This window comes from Lemur catta, chromosome 1 (genome assembly GCF_020740605.2).
Source record: "Lemur catta isolate mLemCat1 chromosome 1, mLemCat1.pri, whole genome shotgun sequence".
NCBI lineage: Eukaryota > Metazoa > Chordata > Mammalia > Primates > Lemuridae > Lemur > Lemur catta.
This window is the reverse complement of record NC_059128.1, coordinates 13745673-13767228: the sequence shown is the minus strand read 5'-3', so window position 1 is coordinate 13767228 and position 21556 is coordinate 13745673. Positions and strand designations below refer to the sequence as shown.

At 41.9% G+C, this 21556-nt stretch overlaps 1 protein-coding gene across 4 annotated transcripts in view; it reads right to left on the bottom strand.

Annotated features, from left to right (window-relative positions):
- Nucleotides 1-365: 365 nt before the first annotated feature.
- The window catches only part of FOXN3 (forkhead box N3), a 363642-nt gene continuing 342451 nt past the window's right edge, over nucleotides 366-21556 (bottom strand). For all 4 annotated transcript variants that reach the window (XM_045562186.1, XM_045562179.1, XM_045562196.1 and 1 more), the window contains one exon: nucleotides 366-7265. In XM_045562186.1, the coding sequence (XP_045418142.1) occupies nucleotides 6710-7265 (556 nt within the window). In that variant the 3' untranslated portion in view covers nucleotides 366-6709. The remainder of the gene's footprint in view (nucleotides 7266-21556) is intronic.

Genomic DNA, 21556 nt, shown 5'->3' with positions numbered 1-21556 from the left:
TGGCAGGCTACAAATTCAGTTTGTTCCTTGACAACTTCCAAATAAAAGGCAAACTTCATCTTAACCTACCAAGTCCTAAAGCCCGTGGTGGGAGGCCGTCCGTCCACCAGGTCTTTACACCACAGCTGGAACTCTTGAGGCCCACGGGTGAGCCCAGCCTCTGAATGCACATTTGTGTATTTGCAGAGAAGTGTGTTATTTTCCACCAACATGAAAGCATGCACGAGGATGGGTACAATAAGTGCAGCTGAGACCCTACAACCAGACTACAAAAAACCGCACACACACCCTACTGTAGGTAAGAAACAGAAATTATTTTACTGCTCAGCATTTGCATATGGAGACACACACAATACCACGTGGTGTTTTTCAATTGATGCAACTCAGTAATTTTTATTGCAACTGGAAGACAATACATCACAGAAACTTTATGGTAGGTCTGGGGAAAAGTGTTATTTACAATAAATGATGAAATAGTTTGTCTTTGGCAATATGATTACATACGAAGAATGCAAAATGCAAGTAAGGATGCTTCCAAAGCAACACCATCAGGTTTGGCTGATTGCGCCTGCCTCCACAATTGTTCCTCTAGGTCAACACAAACATAACTGAACATCACTTTCTTTCTCCTTTATGGTTCTCCCTTTCTATTCATGATATTGGCAGTTTCATACATAAAATACAGAAAAAAAAATTGGCTTTTGAAAAATTATTACTCTTGGAAATTAATTTGGCCGTGTAGGTCTATTGGCCGGCAAAGGTCAGATGACCCTAAGCATCAATAGTAAACCTCTTGGTCTTCTGATTGCTTTATCACTTTTTTTTTTTCTGTAAAACACAAACAAAACTCAGAAATGTTACAGAATCAGAGTATTAAAAAAATGTACAAGTGTATATGCTTCCCAGACACACATGGATACTTTTTTCCTCTACATTTTCACCATGGCAGTATAAGTAGTGAGTGTGAATGACACAGCATGAAGCTGGTTACTGAATCAGCTATGAGCTCAGATGGCCTCAACACACATATTCAAGAAACGTCGTTGCATGTTTAAATAACTGAAAGTGTGCTATGTTTCATCTAAAGAAAAGGTGGGGAGGGGCCGGGGAACTCAGGCCACAGTCATGAAAGGATGAAACACAATTTCTGGGTTTGACAGGTTCACCATATCGAAGTCTTTGAGAATCCAATATGGAATATCAATTATTTGCAAAAGGTGGAGAAGGCTGTTCTCAACTCTTGCAAATGGAATACAGTGGAAAAACACAGTTGTATATATTTCAAATAAATAGTCTTGATTTCAATGCTAACAAAACAGGCAGGGTACTTGTGAGCATCTCACAGTCAAGTCAGAAATGATCTTTCACATGGGTCTGATTTCAGAAATACAACAGCAAGATGCAGCACCATAGACACATCAGTTTCGGCCGTTAAAAGATGGATCGGTTTAAAAATTGTGTTTTCCTTCCTTAATTTTTGGTCAGTGAAGCTAGCACTTGTTTGCTGAACTGTGGAAGAATTGCAAGGTCACACACATTATTCATGATAAAGCAACCGAGCTGACGAGTCTGTGCTTAATTCAAGAATAACCAGTAGGAGAGAGAGAAAACACAAGGAGCTAACCACCATCGCTGGTGCTCTCCCAAAGAGGGGTGAACGGGTGAATTCACAAAGGTAGGCAGATCTATACAGAACACTGAATGCCATGTGTAAATCCTCATGAAACTTCAGAAACAGGAACACCACACAATGTATATACTTTGATTTACACATTCCATTACAAAGGAAAAAAAGACACCATTACAACTTGGTAACTGTGTTAACTGCAATATAAACCGAAGTCCAGAGTTTGGCAGGTAACTAAAAGAGGGTTATCACTTAGGTTATATAGCAAAAGTGTTGATGTATATTATATATAGTAGTATAAATAATAAAAAAGTATTATTTAAATTAGATCACAGTGCTGCATTATGTGCATAACAGTGTTTGATATAGTATTGGTGGGCTGGGACCTACGACACCAAGGACTTAACTGTCAACACTGGTAAGTCACAATCAAGAGGGGACACAGAGTTCCAATGTTTTCTTTTGGTGGCAAAAATCCTGAAGATGAAAGAAAAATACTTCTCTACAGAAACATAAAAAATAAGTCGCAACATCTGGGCAGCTGTGATCCACCAGAAAGAAACCAGTCCCAACCTGAATAAAGTTTAAAGGGAAAGAGAAATCACACTGAATTGAATCCAATCTCATAGAGAAAACCCTCGCATTTAGGTCACTTGTACAAAACTCTGATTCCTTCTCAAAGCCCTTCTTCCGTGAGAGGCTAAAGGCCCCCGCACACAGTGGACTCACTGGAACTTGAGTCAGTAGCACTTGGTGCTGAGCAGTCCGGGTGTGTCACAGGACTCTGAGCTGGGCACAAAAGCCATCCTCATGGTTTCTACGCTACGGAGCCCCTTGCCTGAAATGTCCTCAGGCAGGAGCCTCCAACACAACGCCCTCTTCCACAACGCCCTGTGGTAGTAACTGCTGTGGCCAGCAAGCACTAGACATGTTGAATACCTCTACAAAAAAATAAAGTAAAACAAAATAAAATAATAAAAAAAAAATCCATTTTTGGGAAAGGCCTCTGGTATACTCCTCAAAAACTCAGCCCCAAGATTGAAACCTGCCACAGATGTCTTGGCTATGGTTTTCTCGAACCATTATCTAAACGTGGGTTTGGTTCATTTTTAGTTTCAGATAGATGGTTTTACCAAAGAACTCTTGAAAGTATACTGTTTAGAGAGGGGGAAGGGAAGTAGGAGCTTATGGTATATTATAAGGCTGGGAAAAATCTATGATGCGAACCCTTTCCACATAGTAGTAGATAAAGATAAAAGACAATTATAGTAGGATAAAAATAACTGTCTATGTGTATATCATTTAAGAAAAAAAGAGTGACAGTCTCTTTCTCTTAAATGTGTCTGAGGGCCAATAGCCAGTAATCGTAGATGTCATGGTGCTGATGTGTTCACCGTTGGTTTCCAAAGCATCTTTAAATATTGCTATAATTCCCCGTTTCCCCCTCCCCCCGCCCCGTGTGAGTATGTGAGATACTGGAATGACACATGAACCACCACTTCTCCCAGCAGGAGAAATGAAAGCAAAAACACCACACCCCTTAATGGTGCTCAAGCGATCTGTCGGACTAATGGATACATATGCTAGTTTGGAAGCTAAAAGAACACCTGACGTTTTGGGAAGGAATTCCAAGACTAAAGTGAATGACACTTAAGCAAAATATTCTTTCACAAATAGGCTTGTGCTTAAAGTCTCTACTGCTCTTGGAGGAGGGGATAAGAGAGGGTGCCTCCTGCCCCTTGGCTTGTTAAGGACATGGACAACCTCATTCCGCAATGAATTCACTACAGACAGCCACATACACATTGATACATTTGTTTTTTTTTTTTTTTTTCTCAACAGTCAAAATACAAAGTCAAACACAATTGAGCCATTGTTTTGGTTATGCATAATGTGTATGCCTCCAAAAACAGAAGAAAAATAGAAAAAATTACCCTCACTAAAGGTTCCCCAACAAGTCTTCCAGCAGATCCAACGAAGGTGGCAAGGGAGACTCAGGAAAATAACACTTAGAAAGCTGCCTGATGAGGTATTTATGCAAAAAGAGTGGTTCTGGAGTTAAGAACACACTTTTATAAGATATTTCTCTATTTCTCAAAGAGATCAGAAAAGTAAATCACACACATTGCATTTTATTCTTTTCTAAAAAAGGACTCTGCCCCTTTAGAAAAATGAAATGAGGGGAGACAGCCCACTGTGGGGTTTGAATTGGAAGAAGTCCTCTGCCAGAAATAGTCCTGAATGTTTACCTCTGCCTTTCAGGAGAGAAGTCTGGGTTTTATCATCTTGGGGGTGGAGTGAGGGCGGGGGATTGAGGTGGTGGTCTTTTGGGCTTGGTCAGGTGACAACACAGATCAAGGTGTTGTGCAGATTCCATAGCTGTGGATGGCTTTAGGGTGTCAGACGTTTGGGAGACGGAGGGAACAAAAAGCACTGCAAAAATACATCTTTATTCCCCTCCATACCCTGAACAAAAATGCTGGAAGTATTCAGGTTCAGGTCATGAATCTGACCTGGTGTAGAGGTGTTGATTTTTTTTGAGGTTCTCTCATCAGCAGCGCACAGGAAGGTAAGTCTGGGAAATGCACCACTGTCCGTCCTGGCTGATGGAGCTTCTGACATACCTGGTCCTGGCAGATGGGCTTGGCTTTGGCCCACGACTGTCCCTTTTTAAAAACTCAAGGTCACCTCAGTCCCCTCCCTCTCCCCCCACCCTCATATCCTGAGCCACGGTAGTGGGTGTTTTTGTTTGTGTTTTAAAGCTTCCCTCCATTTGGATGGAAGATCATATTCTTCTAGATATTTCTCTTTGGATTCCCCCCTACACACACAAAAAAATTTTTTTTTTCTTTTTTAGGCAAAGATAACAGGAGTTTCTGGTCTGTGTGACATCATCCAGTTGTCTAAGTTCAGCTCTCACAATCTAGGTGGTCTTAATTCCAGGTTGGTTAGTGTGCTGAGGTGGTAGCAATGGCCAACCTCTCCTTCCTATTGCGAAATGGCATTGTCGCAATAAAATACCTGGGGCTGGCCTTCCCAACCTGTGTGTCACTTCCTCCTTCACGTGTACCCTATCTCGTACCCTCACCCAATAAGGCCCATTAGCATGTTTCCCCTTCTTCTGGCTAATTTGCATAATTATTCACTGTCTTTTTCCTAGAACCAAATCACGGTAATGATTTTCTCAAGTAAGCGTCCCATAATTCTCTTGATTCTATCATACACACTCACTACTAAGTTTGCCCTCAAATTATTGCGTCATGTTAAACATGTACAGACAAAGAGAAAGGACACACTTCAACAGAGAATCAGAGGGGGTCGGGGCTGAAGTGCACGCAAGGCGGTACAGAGTTCAACCATCCAAGCCCTACCAGAGCATGAAGATATTTTTATATTGCAGAGTAAGTTCCCCAACAGTCAGAGTTTGTCCCTGAAGAAGGTTAAACCTTAAACACCTGCTTCAAAAAACCAAAACAACCTGAAAGAAAAAACCAAAAAAAAAAGAAAAAAAAAAAAACCAAAAACAAACAAACAAACAAAAAAAAAAAAAAACAAAAGAAAGAAAAGAAAAAGAAAGAAAACCAAAAGAACCTCTAAGCCTAAGGGCTTAAAAATTAGAGGCATAGCCTTTTCTCTATTTTCTATATTTATATGAAAATAATTCATGCTTCATGCTAAATACATTATTTACCTTACAAGAACTTTGTTATTTTTGAATAAAAAAAGTTTGTTTTTGTGATTTTTTTTTCTTTTTCTTTTTTTTCTTCAAAGGAATCCATGCATTGTGGATCAGAAATTTCTGCTGGCTACACTGGCTGAATGTGGAAATCAATGATTTTCGCAAGGATGAATCCTGACTGATATGAATTGCAAACTCCATTTTGAGGGCAGAATAGGAGTTATTTTATTTTTTTGCCATGTTTTACTCTTTTTTTTTTTTCCATCAATGTGCCTTTAATCTTTTAAAAATACACCACAATACTAATGGCAGGGTCCATAGCTTTCTGTTTGTTTGTTTTTTTTTTCACTTGGATCAAATAGTTTTGACAGACAGAAAAAGATCAGTACCATTATTTCCTTCCTTAACAGCTACTGTGATTTCCTGGACTTGGTCGCTTTTCACGTGGGCAGTTAAGAAGACATAGCTTGTTTTCTGCATCACTTTTCTCTTATTGTCCTTTGTGTGTATGTGTGTGTGTGTGTGTGTGCGCGCGTGCGTGCGTGCGTGTGTGTGTGTGTGTGTGTGTGTGTGTGTGAGTGCACAGGGCCAACCTTCAGGCTTATGGCTTTTGGAACATTTTCTTAATTTAATATTGAACAGAATTCAATGATTAGCAACATCACTAAAAATTTACCCCATTTCTTCTCATTAATCACTGACACCTGATGCATACGAATGATCCAGTGTCCACCTCATGAGACGATACCAGGCTTTAGGGCTAAGAAGCACAGAGGACCAGTGGCCGGCCCCTGTGCCCGCCGCGTGACAATGCCAAGGGCTTTGCTGGCACACCTGGATGCCTGGTGCCACAAACTTGGGTCTGCTCCTAGCGGGACGAGGAGTTCTTCCTTCTCCCCAATCGCTTTATGTGCCTTTCACTCAGTGAACCCCACTGGATGGACATCCTGACTCTGTAAACCTAAGGGTTGGACCTGAACGATGAGGACTTTGCACACGTGCCTTCTAGGTGCCAAGTATGTGTTCCTGTGGCATTAGCGTTGACATCTGTGGGTTCAGCCACATGTTCTCTGACAAGCTGGAGGAAGCAATGGTCATTTTGGCTTTTTCAGTTATGTCTTCAGATAATGAAAAGCTTTTGTAAAACAGCTGAGTGTCAATATGAGTTCTATGGCTTCAATCTCCTTTAAAAATAAAATTCTTAAGGGTCCAAAACAAAGGAGAGGGGGGCAAATTAAAAAAAAAAAAAGGAAAAGAAAAGAAAGAAAACCAAACCAAAAAAAAAAAGAAGAAGAAAAAGAAAAAAGGAAAAAAAATTGCTGATATTGCCACAAATCATTAGAAATCTCCTGACATGCTGAAACCAAATGGCCGTAAGTTCAAAACAAATCAGTGACTTGTTTTTAATTTTTTGTGGTTTCCTTTTGCTCTTTCTGCCCCTTTGCCGTCCGATTGGTGATGTTATTCAAACAGGACCGAATCCCTGCCAAGTGCAGGAGTGACCCGGCCGCTTCTTTCATCTCCTCGTCGTCGCTCTCGGGGGGCTTTTCGGTGCGTCTCTTTTTGAGGGGCAGGGTGTCGCTGGGGACCTTCCTGGCCTTGGCGAAGTGCTGGCGCTTCTTGTGCTGGGATGCGTACCCGCTGTCCCCCAGCGCATCCTTGGGCTCCTTCTGGCTGTGTTTCCTGTCGTCCTCTTCCGCCTCGCTGTGGCTCCCGTGGCTCTGGAAGCTGCCCTCGCTGCCCTCCCGGCTGCCCCCCTTGGCGGCAAACTCGTAGTGGTCGTCGGCCGAGGAGGAGGAGGAGGAGGAGGACACGGAGTCACTGGCGGGAGAGGTGCTCCGGGCGTTGGAGGACTTGGCACTGCTATAGTTGTGATCCTCCTTGGGGTCTCCGCTGACCACCGGGGAGCCGCAGGACGGCTCGCTCTCAGTCCGCATGCGGCAGCTGGTGATGCCATTCCTGCAGGGCGAGGACAGTGGGGAGGGAGGGGGGACAGAGAGAGGACACGGTTAGACCCCGTCAGACGCAGGCACCCGGAGGCCCACCTGCCCTCCATCGAGCCACTCGCAGACCTCGGGCCAACACGTGGCTCTGCTTCGAAGGCGGGATCCCAAATCCTGACACCTTGGTCCTCCCCGCTTGGCTGATATCATTGGCATTTTTCACTCAATTTGTGTGGCTCAGACGTCAAAACAACACTCTTCTGAAGTGACAGCGGTGGAAGCTCAATCTCTTCCGTTAAACCATAAAAATCAAGCTGTGCCTGCCTCGCATCCCCGCCAACACCGCGGAGCCAGACACCGCCAGACGACGCTGGCTGGATACTTCAGAGAAAAAAGCTCGCTCTCTTCTGAAGCTGCTACATTAGGAGGCTTTTGTCAGAGGACTCAATCCAGCGCTCAGCAAAAAGATACCTGCCATGTGGCGACAGCTCCTCACTCACGCATTCCCTCCCTCATTCATGCAAACTACAAATGTTCACTGAGCGCCTAATAGAAACGCGTGACCTTAGGGAGGGTCCCAGGGGAGGGACATGGGGTTGGATCAGACACACACGCTGCCACAAAGATGCTGCAGTCTGACAAAGAATCAACTCATAGACAGATCATAGTGAGAGAGCAGTAAGTTACCATTGCCTGAATTCGCCACCTGCCAGGCACCTGCTAAGTATGCCCAGGTGATCCTGGGGATGTCACCACCCTTCTTTTACGGTGGCTGAAGTGAGGTCTGGAGAAGTTCAGTGACTTACTTCAAGCCCCACAATTAATCAGTGGCACAGCGGGGACTGGAACCAAAGTCTGACTCTCAAGGTTGAGCTCCTAGCGTCACCGTCATCCCGACTCTCCTTGGTGGCTTCCCTAGAACGAGGTCCCTGCTACACATTCCTATCAGGCCTCTATAGCACCCAACATACCTGATCACTTTGTATCTTTACGTCTGGGCAATGCACTGACCTCCCTCGTGTTGCCTTCTTGGCAAAGTGAATAGTAGGGACACCCACTTCCTGGGCTTGTTGGGCTGAGGACTCAGTTAATGCCTGCAGGTGACTGGCATGAAAACGACCGCTGTGCTGCTTACTCCTGGTTAGGCCACACACTCCTTGTGTCCGGGCAGCAGCCATACACCTGACTGTGCCTGGCACACGGCAGGCGCTCAGAAGGGTGGTGACTTATACCTGGAGAGGATGGAGAGAGGGCACCAGGGAAAGTTCTGTGGAAGATGTGGCACCTGACCTTGGACATGAGGGCTGAAGGATTTGGGCAGGGCTGAGAGATGTTCTATGATACCCGGCCGGTGCATTTCCTGTAAGCTCATTGACCTCATGATACACTTCTAAGAGTCAGGGGAGCACAGCCACCCTTTTCCTGCCTAGATGACCCCAACTATAAGGACTCCTAATTTCCCTCCATAGGGAAATTTCCTAATTCCTATAAGGACTCCTAATTTCCTCTCCATAGAGAGCACTTCCTACCATCATCATTAACTGGGTGGTGACTTGTTCAACATCTGTGCTTCCCACTGGAGTGCCAGCTCCCTAAGACAGGGCCCGGTCACTGCTACGTCCCAGGGACTAGCTGGCACTGTGCCAGCACAGTGGACACCCAGCAGACATACTGCGGGAACTCAGCAGCAGGTGGGACTGTGTGGCAGAGAGTCTGGGCAGGGATGGTGGGTCTCCAGCGCCGTGACTTAGCAGACCCTCCTTGAGGATATGGCCCTGGCGGGAAGGCTGTGAGGTCAGGACTAGCAATGGGACACAGGAGTGACCCTCCACCACCACCCCGGTGGGCCTCGAGGCTCAGGGAGACTTCGGTGGCATCTCACACAGAAAGTGACAAGGCAGGAAACAGCCGCTGATGAAAACGGCAGAGCAGGGAGGGATGTGAAGGAATCTCTCTCCTCCTGGGCTTCCAGGGCCTGTGGTACTCTGCTCAGTTTAAGCTGGCGGAGACAGTCCTTACTGTGATGCCTACCAGCAGAACGCCTGAAGGCCTTTATCACAATTTAACCTTTGCTGGATGCCCAAGGGCCTCATGCTGACCCTCCCAATCGCCACGCGTGCATGTGAGCAACGAGGCCCTCGTGTGTTCCAGAAGGTCCCAGTGTGCGCCCTACGCTCTGTGATCCCAGATCCGCGCCACCTCCCCCGACCCTTACAGAGAGAGAGCCTGGTTTTCAAGCCGGACAGACCTGTGCTCGTATCCCAGTGTTGCTTATGGGTGGCTTTGAGCAGGCTGTTATCCCTCTTGGACCCTCAGCTTCCTCAGCGACCACCCTGGGCTGTGTGAGGATGAATTAAAACGCCCGAGCGCAGAGGAAGGTTCTTAGTGGTGCCTGACGGTGTCTGCTCTGCGTGCTGGCGGGTTCCTGCCACTTCCTGCTGCTGGGACGTGCTCGTCCTGCACAGCCTTGTTTTCTCCTCCTACTCTGGGCCCGGAGGCACACGGGAACCCGGCGTAAAGTAAGAGTGAAGAGGCCCCTAATGAGGAATCCCACAGGCTGCCTGCAAACGCAGCCCCCAGCTCTGGGGACCGGCCTCCTCCACACCTGTCTGCCACGGACCCCTGTTTTGTGGCCGTGTCTTGGGTGCAGAAAAATGGCTGGAATAAAATTACTTTGAGTTGCTCCCAAGTAGGAAGCTTGGTAAATATAATTAAGTGTACAGCTAGCTATTAACGGTTACTAAAGCCAATGAAAATGCAAGTCTCCTATGACAGTTCTTGTGATCTTTGTTGTGTAAGATAACTGATGTAAAATACAAAAATAATTAGTCTGCTGAACTAGCATTGAACAGTTTTATGGTGAACTACACTTGGATGAGTAGCCTGGGCTATGTTTGGCTTCTAACAAATCAATTCAGTTCTGAATCCTTCTTTTTTAAAATAACTTGGGGCTTCTGATTCACTTCTCCACAGCGAAGCAGGACAGGAGGCCCGTCTGCGCGCACACGGTGGGGAGACGGCCACGGGAGCAAGCGAGTGGGCGACAGGGCCGGCACCTCGCCGTGTTCGTTCCTAGTGAGTGGAGATGAAGGGTACGTGACGTCCACTGTGCTTTTCTTTCCTCTTTTTCTGTAAGTTTGACAAATTTTTAAATAAGAAGTTTGAGGGACGGGGAGAAATACACTAGAACCAAAGCGAGGATATTAAATTTTAGCTCCGTACAATCACAAGAGGAAAGGTTTTAACCCTGAGAACTTTTCTCTCTTTCTTAAACAGGGAGACAAGCAGCACTAGAGAGGTGCTAAGCACACAGTAGGTCCAAACTGAAACTTTCTTCTTAAAGAGACCCCATGGATTAAAAGGAGAATAGAAAAGAAAATTATTCCCCAGCCCCTGATTGGATGCCGTGTCGGGCAGAGTCTCTGGCACCACCTACAACAACACTGCATGTCCACAGAGATCCCGAGACCCACTCCTGGGAACCCTGGCCTCCACCAACCCTTTGAAAGACAAACAGAAACTCAGAGGGCCTCATGACTTGTCTGAGGTAGCCCAGCTAGTTCTCAGAGATGGTTCAAGCAGGAATTTAAAATATCTCCCTGTTACCCCCAAAGAAGGAAGTTTACTATGATGAAGAAACAAAACCAATACACTCATCACTGAAATTTCTGGATGGAAATAGATACACAGACATAACTTCAGGGAGTGAGAATTAAAACATAAACATATCTCTTACTTATCTGATGAAATTAACTTTCCCTGAGATTTTTAGCATGGGCTTATAATCCATAAATTATAAACAAAACTCAGCAGGAGGTGACAAGCTCCTTCAATTATTAATAACTTGGTGCAATGTTATCCGTGCTGCTGCAAGCCAGCTGCACTGACTTGGTGTCAAACGCTCCCCGCTGCAGGGGTTGTCATTACAGGACGCCAAATGCTTAAAAGAAACCAGCCATCCTGAACATGTCGGAAGGTAAATTTCTAACCACCTCCTCAAAAATCATTCATTAAAACGAACATGTGATATATCTGAAATGCCTGCAATTTTTCAGTTTTAGCTGAATTTACGTGTAATGATAGTCACAATTATCATAAATTAGCATAAAATTAAAGCCACCTGATTTTACTAGGCCTCTAAAAGTTTAAAGCACATGGCTCAGGCCAGGAGCAGTGGCTCACGCCTGTAATCCTAGCACTTTGGGAGGCTGAGGTGGGAGCATCGCTTGAGCCCTGCAGTTCGAGACCAGCCTAGGCAAGAGGGAGACCCTATCTCTACCAAATAAAAAGTAACAGGCCGGGCGTGGTGGCTCACGCCTGTAATCCTAGCACTCTGGGAGGCTGAGGTGGGTGGATCACTCGAGGTCAGGAGTTAGAGACCAGCCTGAGCAAGAGCGAGACCCCGTCTCTACTAAAAATAGAAACAAATTAGCTGGCCAACTAAAATATATATAGAAAAAAATTAGCCGGGCATGGTGGCGCGTGCCTGTAGTCCCAGCTACTCAGGAGGCTGAGGCAGTAGGATCGCTTCAGCCCAGGAGTTTGAGGTTGCTGTGAGCTAGGCTGATGCCACGGCACTCACTCTAGCCAGGCAACAAAGTGACACTCTGTCTTAAAAAAAAAAAAAGTAACAATAATAATTAGCTGGACATAGTGGCATGTGCCTATAGTCCCAGCTACTTGGGAGGCCGACGCAGGAGTTGGAAGCTGCAGTGAGCGATGATGATGCCATTGCACTCTAGCTCGGGCAACAGACCGAGACCCTGTCTCGAAAAAAAAGACATGGCTCAACAAAATCACATGCTATTAATCTCAAATAAAACCTGGTATTCATTCTCTCATCAAATAATGGGAAATAGCAAATATAAAAAGTGAGGAAATCACATTAGTTCAAGCTGAGAACGAGCAACGCTTGCATCAAACAAGTTGAGGTGTAAGCTTATGACATGGCCATTTTGCTGGTTTTTTTCCTACCAATTAATTACTTGTTCCATTACAGTATAATGAGCATGTGTCACCTCCACCTCTTACATGGTGCACTTAGGGTTCTCTCTGGAACTGATGGCTTTAAACCTAGAGGCTATCATTTAGGGTAGTCGTCCTTCCAAGGGATTTACTTGAGGACTCTGATCTTTTGCCAAATGTAAAAAGCAGATGGAATTAATGGGATTGTAGAAGCAGGGAACTGGAGCGAGTTCAATGCTTCTGTCCAAAACCATGCACAAGTAGAAAGACATGGAAGAAAAGAGATGACCGGGGACTTCTACTTCCAGCCAGGTGGCAGGAGAGACATTTGGAAGGTACTCTTCTGACAATAGTATCAAAGATTCTAGATAAAGTGCAACAACATATTTTAAAGCCATTGCTAGGTTCACCAGAAAATAAGAGGAATTTCAGAGACCCACACACAAATGAAACATTTTACAATAATCTGAAATGTGAGCAGTAGGCAACCAAGAAAGCCAGGGTTTCTCCAGAGCAAACGTCTAGCCTAGCACTGGAACAAGAGCCCAAACTCGTGCAGGGGAAGGGGGAAGGGAGCACCAGGAAGATTGATTTTGGCAGCTCCATAGTTACCGGTGACCCTCAGAGGGAGTTAAAGTGGCCTCAGGGATATTGGTCCCCCAGGCTCCCAATTAGTGAATTGGAAGTTGGATCTGATGCTACTACACAAAATGTGGCAGAGAGAGACAAAGAGATGGAATATATGGAAGAAAGGTTGGACAAGATGAAGCATAGTAAGAAGAACCAATATAAATCTAACTGGATTTTCAGTGAAAAGAAAATATGGGGATGATCTAATATTTGAATAGAAAATGGCTGAGAATTTTCTCGTTTTGATGAAAGATAACATTCTTCAGATTTAAAAGCCAACAAATCCTATGTAAGATAAATAAAATGAAACCCACACCTAGACACATCATAGCCAAACTTTAGAGTATTTAAAAAAAGGACACAAAGATGATATAAGAGTAGCAGAAAGGAAACATATTACCTAAAGGAGAGTATTAATTAAGATAAAACAAGTAAAGCAGATGAAAACAGAACTATAATCTCAAAGGGAGACAGAAAAAGTAACTGTCAGCCTAGAATTTTATATCCAGTAACACTCTCTTCTATGAATGAGGGCAAAATACATACATTCTCAAGCAAAAATTCAGGGCTTTAACTACACATAGACCCTCACCATAGGAACTTCTTAAAAATGTATTTCAGAGAAGAGGAAAATGAATCAAAATGGAAGGTCTGAGATGTAAAAAGAAATAATCAGCAATGAAAATGTAAGTATTGACTATACAACACAACAATAGTAATAAGTGGCTAAAACAAAAACAAAAAACCCAAAACCGAAATAGAGCCAAAGTACTGAACAAATGTAACATATTACTTGGGAGGTGAAGAGAAGTCAAAGCATTCCCAGAGCCTTGTATTGATCAGGAGGTTAAAGATATTGATTAACTTTAAACATTTTTAAATATTCATGTTAAAAGTTCTAGGATCAACACTAAAAGAAGAGAAACAGAATGATGATTTCCAAACCATTAGAAGGGGAAAAAAGAAAAATAAGGAGTAGAAGGATCAATTTAAAATAATGCTAGAAAATAAAAAGAATTTGGAAAAAGTGAGACAAACAGAAATGCAAAATAAGATGACAAAAACAAATCCAAACATGTTAATAAAAACAGGCTAAAACTCTTCAGTTAAAAGGTACAGATCATTAGCCCAGATTTAAAAAAAAAAAAAAGCCATATGCTGTTTATTAGAGACAAACCTAAGCAAAAGGACAAAGAAAGGTTAAAAGGATGGAAAAAGTTGTATTGTGCTGGTACAGTGATATTAAAATGAGGTAAGATATATTTTAAGGCAAAAATCATTACACAGATAAAGTCATTAAACATTCATGAAGGTTCAACTCGCCAGGAACATAAAACAATTCTAAATGTGCACACTTCTAATAAAATAGCTTCAAAAATTGAAAGAGCTACAAGAAGAAATAGTCAAATCTACATTGTAATGGGATATTTGAAGACATTATTCTCAGTATTTAACTGATCAAGCTCTTTCTCTCACATACACATAACATGTAGACACACACACAGGTTAGTATGGAGACAATTTGACGTAATATATATGCATGTGTGCGTGTGTGTGTGTGTGTGTGTATGTATGTGTATATATATATATATATATGTTTAAGGGGCTAAAAATTGTCAGCTAAATGGTACAGATCATAAAATATACACAATAATGAAAAGTCATATTCTTTTGAAGCACACAGGGAATACTTTTTTAAAAAACTGATTTATACTAGACCATATACCAAATCTCAAGAAATTTCAAAGCAGCAGTATTGTACAGATAAATTCTCTGACCACAATGCACTGAAGTTAATAGTCAATGTTGAAGAGATAACTAAAAACAAAAATAAAAAACAACCACATCTTCTTCCGCTTGGAATTTTTTTTTTTTACTTTTTGTTTTATATATATATATATTTTGTTGTTGTTGTTTTTGTTTGTTTGTTTGTTTGTTTTCCTTTCTCCCAAAATGCATTCTCAGGCTACAGTTTGGAAATTTTAAAATACACTTTTAAAAATACCCATGGGTCAAAAAAGAAATCAAAATGAGAATTAGAAAATACTTGGAACTTAACAATAATGAAAATAAAAGATACCAAAAGTTATGGGATGCCATAAGCAGTAGTTTGAAGGAAATTATAATCTTAAATTTTTATTAAAAAAAGACAAAAAGTTTTAAACGTATCCAATCTAGACAAAGAAAAATGAAATGAATCCAAAAAAAGAAAGGAAATTATAAACAGCAGAAATCAATGGAATAGAGAAAAAAATGCAAAGTAGAACTAATAAAAAAAGTTGATTCTTTGAAAAAAAAACCTGTGGCAAGATTAAGCAAAAAAAGAGATAGTACAAATGAAATAAAAAATAAAAAAGGGATATAGCTACAAAAGATATTTTAAAAGATGACAAGATATATCATGAATAACTCTATGCTGATAAATTTGAAAACTTACATGAAATGGATAAATTTCTAGAGTTACCAAAATAAACTCTTTCTGGGTTATCTAAGAAAGTGAATACTCCTCAACTCATTTTATGAGGCTAATTTAATCTTGATACTAAAACTAAATAAAGAGAACTAGAAAAAAATGCGTCATGAACAAAAATGCACAATTTTATACATAAAATATTAGCTCACCAACTCTAGTAATATGTAAAAAATATAATGTATCATGAACAAGCATATTCAGAAATGCAAGTTTTGTTAAAAATGGCAACTCTACAATATAATTCACCACAGTAAAAAAAAGAAAGAAAAATTTTATAGTTATCTTAAATGATGTAAACATTTTTGATGAAACTCAATAACCATTCATGATAAAATATCACAGCAAACTAGGAATAGAAGCAATTTTTTGTTATAATACAGTATAGTTCCCCCCAAAATCTTCAACAAACATCCAATCAATCTTGAATCCCTAACATGGCTCCCTTTAAAGTAAGAGACAACACAAAGATGTCTATTGTCATTACTTCTACACAGAGGTCCTGGACTGTGTAATAGGATAGGAAAAAGAAAAGATATGAGAATTAGGAAGAAACCCCCTCCCCACCATTATTTATAGAAGATATGACTTTGCACAGAAGAGAATCTATAAATTGTTAGAATTATTAAGGCAGTTCATTTAACAAGGTTGCTGGAAAAAAATCAATAATGAGAAATCAATTGCATTTCTATAGATCAGCAGCAAACAGAAAATACATCATTATTTATATGTAAAATTTACTGCAAGTGCAAAGAGCCAAGAATAGCAAAGACACTTAAAAATAACATGGTGAGAGAACATGTGCTACCAGACTTATGACTTACTATAAAGATATATAGTAATTCAGACAGTGTGCTATTCCCACAGGACAAGACAAATATGAAATAAGACTGAGAACCCCCAAAACAAACTCACTAATAGAAAGAAACCTGAAATATATCAGAACTTGCACTTCATATCAGTGGGGAAAGGAAGGTCTACTTAATAAATGATGCTGGGATAACTCAGTATCATTTGAAAAATATTTAAATGTATCTCTACCTCACACCATAACTCCAGAAAGATTCCAGACTTAAATAATAAGTCTGTAATTATTATTAATTATAAAAGTGAAAGAAAAAACTTTTAAATCTTTTAGGCTACATGACCACAGAGTAGAGGTGTTTTTAGACACCAGATTTCATAAAGAAAATGATTGATGAATGTGATTAATCAGCAAGAAAATTAAGAGTTTTTGTTCATCAAAAGATACTGTTAAAGAGAGTGAAAAGACCATCCACAAACTTAGAAAATTTACAACATATATAGTGAAAAAATACTAATGTTCAGAATATATCAAGAACTCCTACAAAGATAAGAAAAAGAGAACCTAATAGAAAAACAGGAAAAATGTTGAACAGACAATCCAAAAAGAGTACAAACAGCTAGTTAAATATATGAAAAACTGTACATTTTTAATAACAAGAGAAACACAAACTAAAGCACAATGAGATACCGTTACATACTCACTAGATTGGTGGAAATTGCAAAGTATGACGATTCTAGTTGTGTATGAAGATGTAGAGGAATAGGAACTATCATACTCTGCTGGTGGGAGTGTAAATGGATACAAGTACTTTACAAAACAACTTCGCATTACCTTGTTGAGCTTGCAAACACCCTACAAGCCAACAGTTTCCCTCCCGAACATCTTAAATCTGGAGACGTGTGCAAGAATTTCCATAGCACCATTGTTTATAATAGCAAAGAATTATAAATAATCCAAATGTTTTTTTTTTTTTTTAAAAATTGTGGTCCAGGCACATGGTGGAATATTATACAGCAGTGAAAATGATTCAATTACAGCTACATGCAGCAAAACCAATGAACTGAATGAGCAAAAAAAAAAAGCAAGTTAGAAAAGACATACAGTATCAGTCCAGTTTAAAAAAAAAAACCCTCAAAATCAAGCAAAATTTAATGATATACTGTTTATATATACCAAGAATACTTTTAAAAGGATAGGAACAATGAATATAAAATTTGGGATTGTGATTACCATTCAGGGAAGACAAAGGTATCAGTTATGTTTTCCTTTTTACGTTGGGTGGTAGATTCCTAAGTGTCCAATAGTTACTTGCTTAGTAACTCTCATATGTTTCATTCGTTCTTGTGTATGAACCCAATATTGCATAAAAATGTGTTTTCAAATGAGTAGCCCCCAAAACCCGAGAAGATGATTAACAGTACAAAGAATGACGGGGAATACTAAGGAGCATGCAGAGAATTGTTTAATAAAATTGTGTATAAAATTGCTTCTTACCTGGTGTTCAGTTTTACCTAGAAGAGGTTGTTATTGGGGTCAATTTAATCTGTTGCTTTAAAATTCTTCCTCAACATTTCTTATAAGATTCAGTCTAATTCTACCTGGGCCTCAGCTGTAAAATCAAGATGAGGTTTAAGATCCCTTCCACCAACCGCAGGATTCCATGATCCAGTGGGTGCATGGCAGCAAAGGTGCAGGAGGTCCAGGGGCAGGTGGCCAACCCTTCCTGGAAGCATCCAGGTCCTACAACTCCACAAATTCTGCCTCAGTGGGAATCTCCAGGGGGACCACGATTCTCTCCCATGAGCTGCAGATTGTTCCCCTAAAGTACTGAGATAAACGTGATTTCCTCTCTGCACAAGATCACCTAACACAAATAGGAACGATCCTAAATTCTCCTCCATGAACTGTTTTGCATTTGACATAGTCCAAAATCATCAGGAGTTCAGAGGATTTTTAGATACAATAGGAAAAAGAGCCACCAGGACTTTACAAGGCATTAGCCAATGCCATGGATTTGAAGTACGAAGAGCAACTCTAGAACGCTGATCAAATTTCACAGTTTGCTGGCCACTGTTTGGATTCTGGGACCAGAAGAGCCGAAAGCAAGGACTATGCTTTGCTGAGATAGGGGCCCTGGAGGGGACTCAGTGTATCCTCTGTCTGACTGGGTTTCTTTTTTTCCTTTTCCCTTAAACCTAGCTCTTTAGTATTTTCTCCTCTCCTCCCATTACAAAGCAAAATCTAATACTTAGTTTTGTAATTGCCCTCCAAGACCAGGATTTCAGAAGACAAAGGCCAACAGGTGCTTGGTCTTTAAAGACAAAACAAAATACAACACAAGAAAAGATCAGTGGCAAATCTTCCCTCAAGTCGTATAATCAGAGCACAACCCTATCTCAAACTGAAGGTTGCTGGCTTCTTAACTCCTGCTGTAAGCATCTTCTCAAGGAGGAAGACAAACAAGACAGTTGACCAGGAACAGAATTTAGGCAGAGAGACGGGTTTTCCTGATGATTCTATTTTGACATGACCTTAAGAATTAATGTTTTTGATTGCAATAGGACCATCAATGCCTGACTTGCTTCATGGTCCATGGGCATTGCAGTTTTCACTTGAGGTCCTTGGACATGCAAATAAAATTAAGCAGTTTTAGCTGCTGATTAAATGCAACTTTCTTATAATTTTATAACATTCTGTGGTCTAGACTTTGTAGTCTAGACAATGGCTGTCACCCCTCAAAGCTGATGGCTTTGCCAACACACGTACATTGTGCTGCAGGTGGGCATAAGAAGTTCAGTCTAAACCTTCTCCTGAGGTCTGGGGCTTAGCTTCAGGTGCTCAGGAAGGGCATGTGTCCACAGAGGGTAGGCTGGGCGAAGCCACATTATTTGTTTATCAAACACCTGCATAATGCTGTGTGCAAGGCACATAACTGTGTGTTATGATAATCCATGAGCCCGTGTGCCCTTGCCCAAGGTCACATAGCTACAGGATACAGACCCAGGAAACTTGGTTCCCGAGTTCATGCTCATAACTTTTGGGCTCTGTTGCCATATGAAGAGCCTGCCTCCCATCAGCTCTCTCCCAATCCTCTCCGGCAAGCCCTGGACATTTCATTCTTCTCTGCCATCTGAGTCAGCACATGGGGGTCAAAAAGAGCCCTAAATAGTTAAAAGCGGGGTTGGGGGGGTGGGGGTTGCAGACCCAGGAGAGCTGCAATGGCCTGACACCTTACCACTGTAGCCCTTACTACTGCAAATGTAAGAAACTTGGGGCTCCTGCTTCCCAGGAAGGCCAGCAACAGTTTTCGCAGGGCTATAATCATTTGTTCCATTCAATGTAATCTCTGCAAGGGATTTTACTGGGAAAGCAGCTGTGTGCTTTAAGACGTGTGGGTAGTTATTTTGAGGATGATGTGTCTTGAGGATTTGACGCCCAGACAAATTTAAAAATAAGCAGGTTTCCAACATCTAAGGATGGGCCAATCTCTGAGGTTATTGAGTAAAAAGTCAACACCGTAAAGTCAATTACACTATTGACAGATACTCTTACAAGGAGATTTCACATCATAATTATATGCAAAGGAACCCAGCAAATAGAAGCTGTGTAATGATCAGCTAATAAAAGTAACACTTCATCTATGTCAATAACAGTTTCAGAGTTAAGACAAACAAACATGGCCTTTGCCACTCAGTGGAGGAAAAAAAAAAATCCCCGAAAGATAAATATTTTCACTTAAGGAGAAGTCACTTAGACTCACACAGAAAACCTGTCACACAAAGGAGAGTAGGAAATTGGTCTTTAGTGGGTGCTAATGACTCTCCCCACCCTCCCTAGGCCTCTGCTGAACAGAGGGGGGTGGCAGCCCGTGTAAACACGCGAACACCCACAGGATCCCTGGGCACTGCCACGTGTTCCGGCAGACAATATTCGGTGTTGTTCTGTTCTCCACTGGACTGTTTTCCCTTTAACCTTGGCTGAGTTTAGGTTCAACTGACATGTGGTCAAATGAAAAAATTATTAAAATACAATGAATGTGAAAGAGCAAGACAAATTTTTTTCCCCCAAACATTTCTTAGTGGGTTTTACATCGGCACTGATTATGTAAATGCCCACATAGCTATGCTTGTGTTTGTTCTTTCTGAAACCATCTCAGGGCCTACTCTTTGCCCTACAAAAAGAAGGCAAAGATATTATGAGCACGTATCCCTAATCTCACAGAGTTTACTAACCTTCTCCCCATAATTTCCCTTAAAACTAAGGGGGCAAGTACAGAATTGGTATTTTGGACAACTGACTGGGAATGCACAATGGTTTTCTTTACTGGTTATCTCCATTTATGCAGATGATAACTTGTCTAGTTTCTGCAAACTGTGGTTGCACATTTTACCAAAATAATTTTGCTCAGAACTCCTATCAGGTCCAGGAAAGTCACTCTTTAATTAGACCGTGCATGCTTTTGGACAGACACCGGGCAAACCGTGCAATTACAAAGCTATTGTCACTCAGCCTCAAACCCAGCCGAAATGCCCTTTCCTATGCTGGAGCCGGGGCGGGGGCTGGGCTGTGCAAGCCACATTTTGCTTTACCACTTGGCTCCATGTTAGTCTCTGCCACCAGGGGGTGCCATAGAGAGACTGTGAGGGTGAAGCAGGGACTACTAGCTCCTGCCTGTTTCCTGTCCCTGTGCCACCCCAGTAATGCCTATGCACCTCAGTGACAGCAGCATTCACTCCTGCAGTAGCTGCTGTATCCAGTTTGCAGTTTTTCCAACACTTGCAGAACCATGTTGCCTTGGAGACACCAGCACCATTGGGGCCTCCTCCCCAGAGGTCTGGACTCCAACCTCCTACCCTCCGCAGAGGTCTGAGTTTCAGCTCCATGGTGCAATCACTCCAACCTCTTCCCTTTGTCTCCTCTACCCTCCAGGTGGTAGCTGCTTCCTGCAGTTGTTCCCTCCATGATATCCTGAGTTCTCTTTTTACCCTTTCAGTTACCTACTTAATAACTTTCTACCTGCTTAACAGTTCTTTACATTAAAGTCTCTCATACGTGGTATGGTTTCTGTCTCCTGACTGGACCCAACTGATGCACAAGTCTATTCCAGAAACTGTTCTGTGGCCTTTCACTTTGGAGGGAGAACAACGGAGGGGCTCACTGGGTCGGGTGAGTGGCAACTCTTTAAACAGAAACATGACTTCGTGGTTTTGTTATAGTGCTTTGTTATCTTCTAACCAGATCATAACCAGAAAAACCATCAATATTGGAAATAAGGTCTCTAGAGGGTACTAATCAGTACACTGTGCCACAATATATGCCATGAGAGTAATAACTGCAATTAGGAGGCAGCTCCTGCTGAATGTCAACCCGTGGTCTGCCTGGCTCTTCTGTGTCCTTCCCCAAGAATGGCGGGACCCCTAGTGAAAGCGACTCT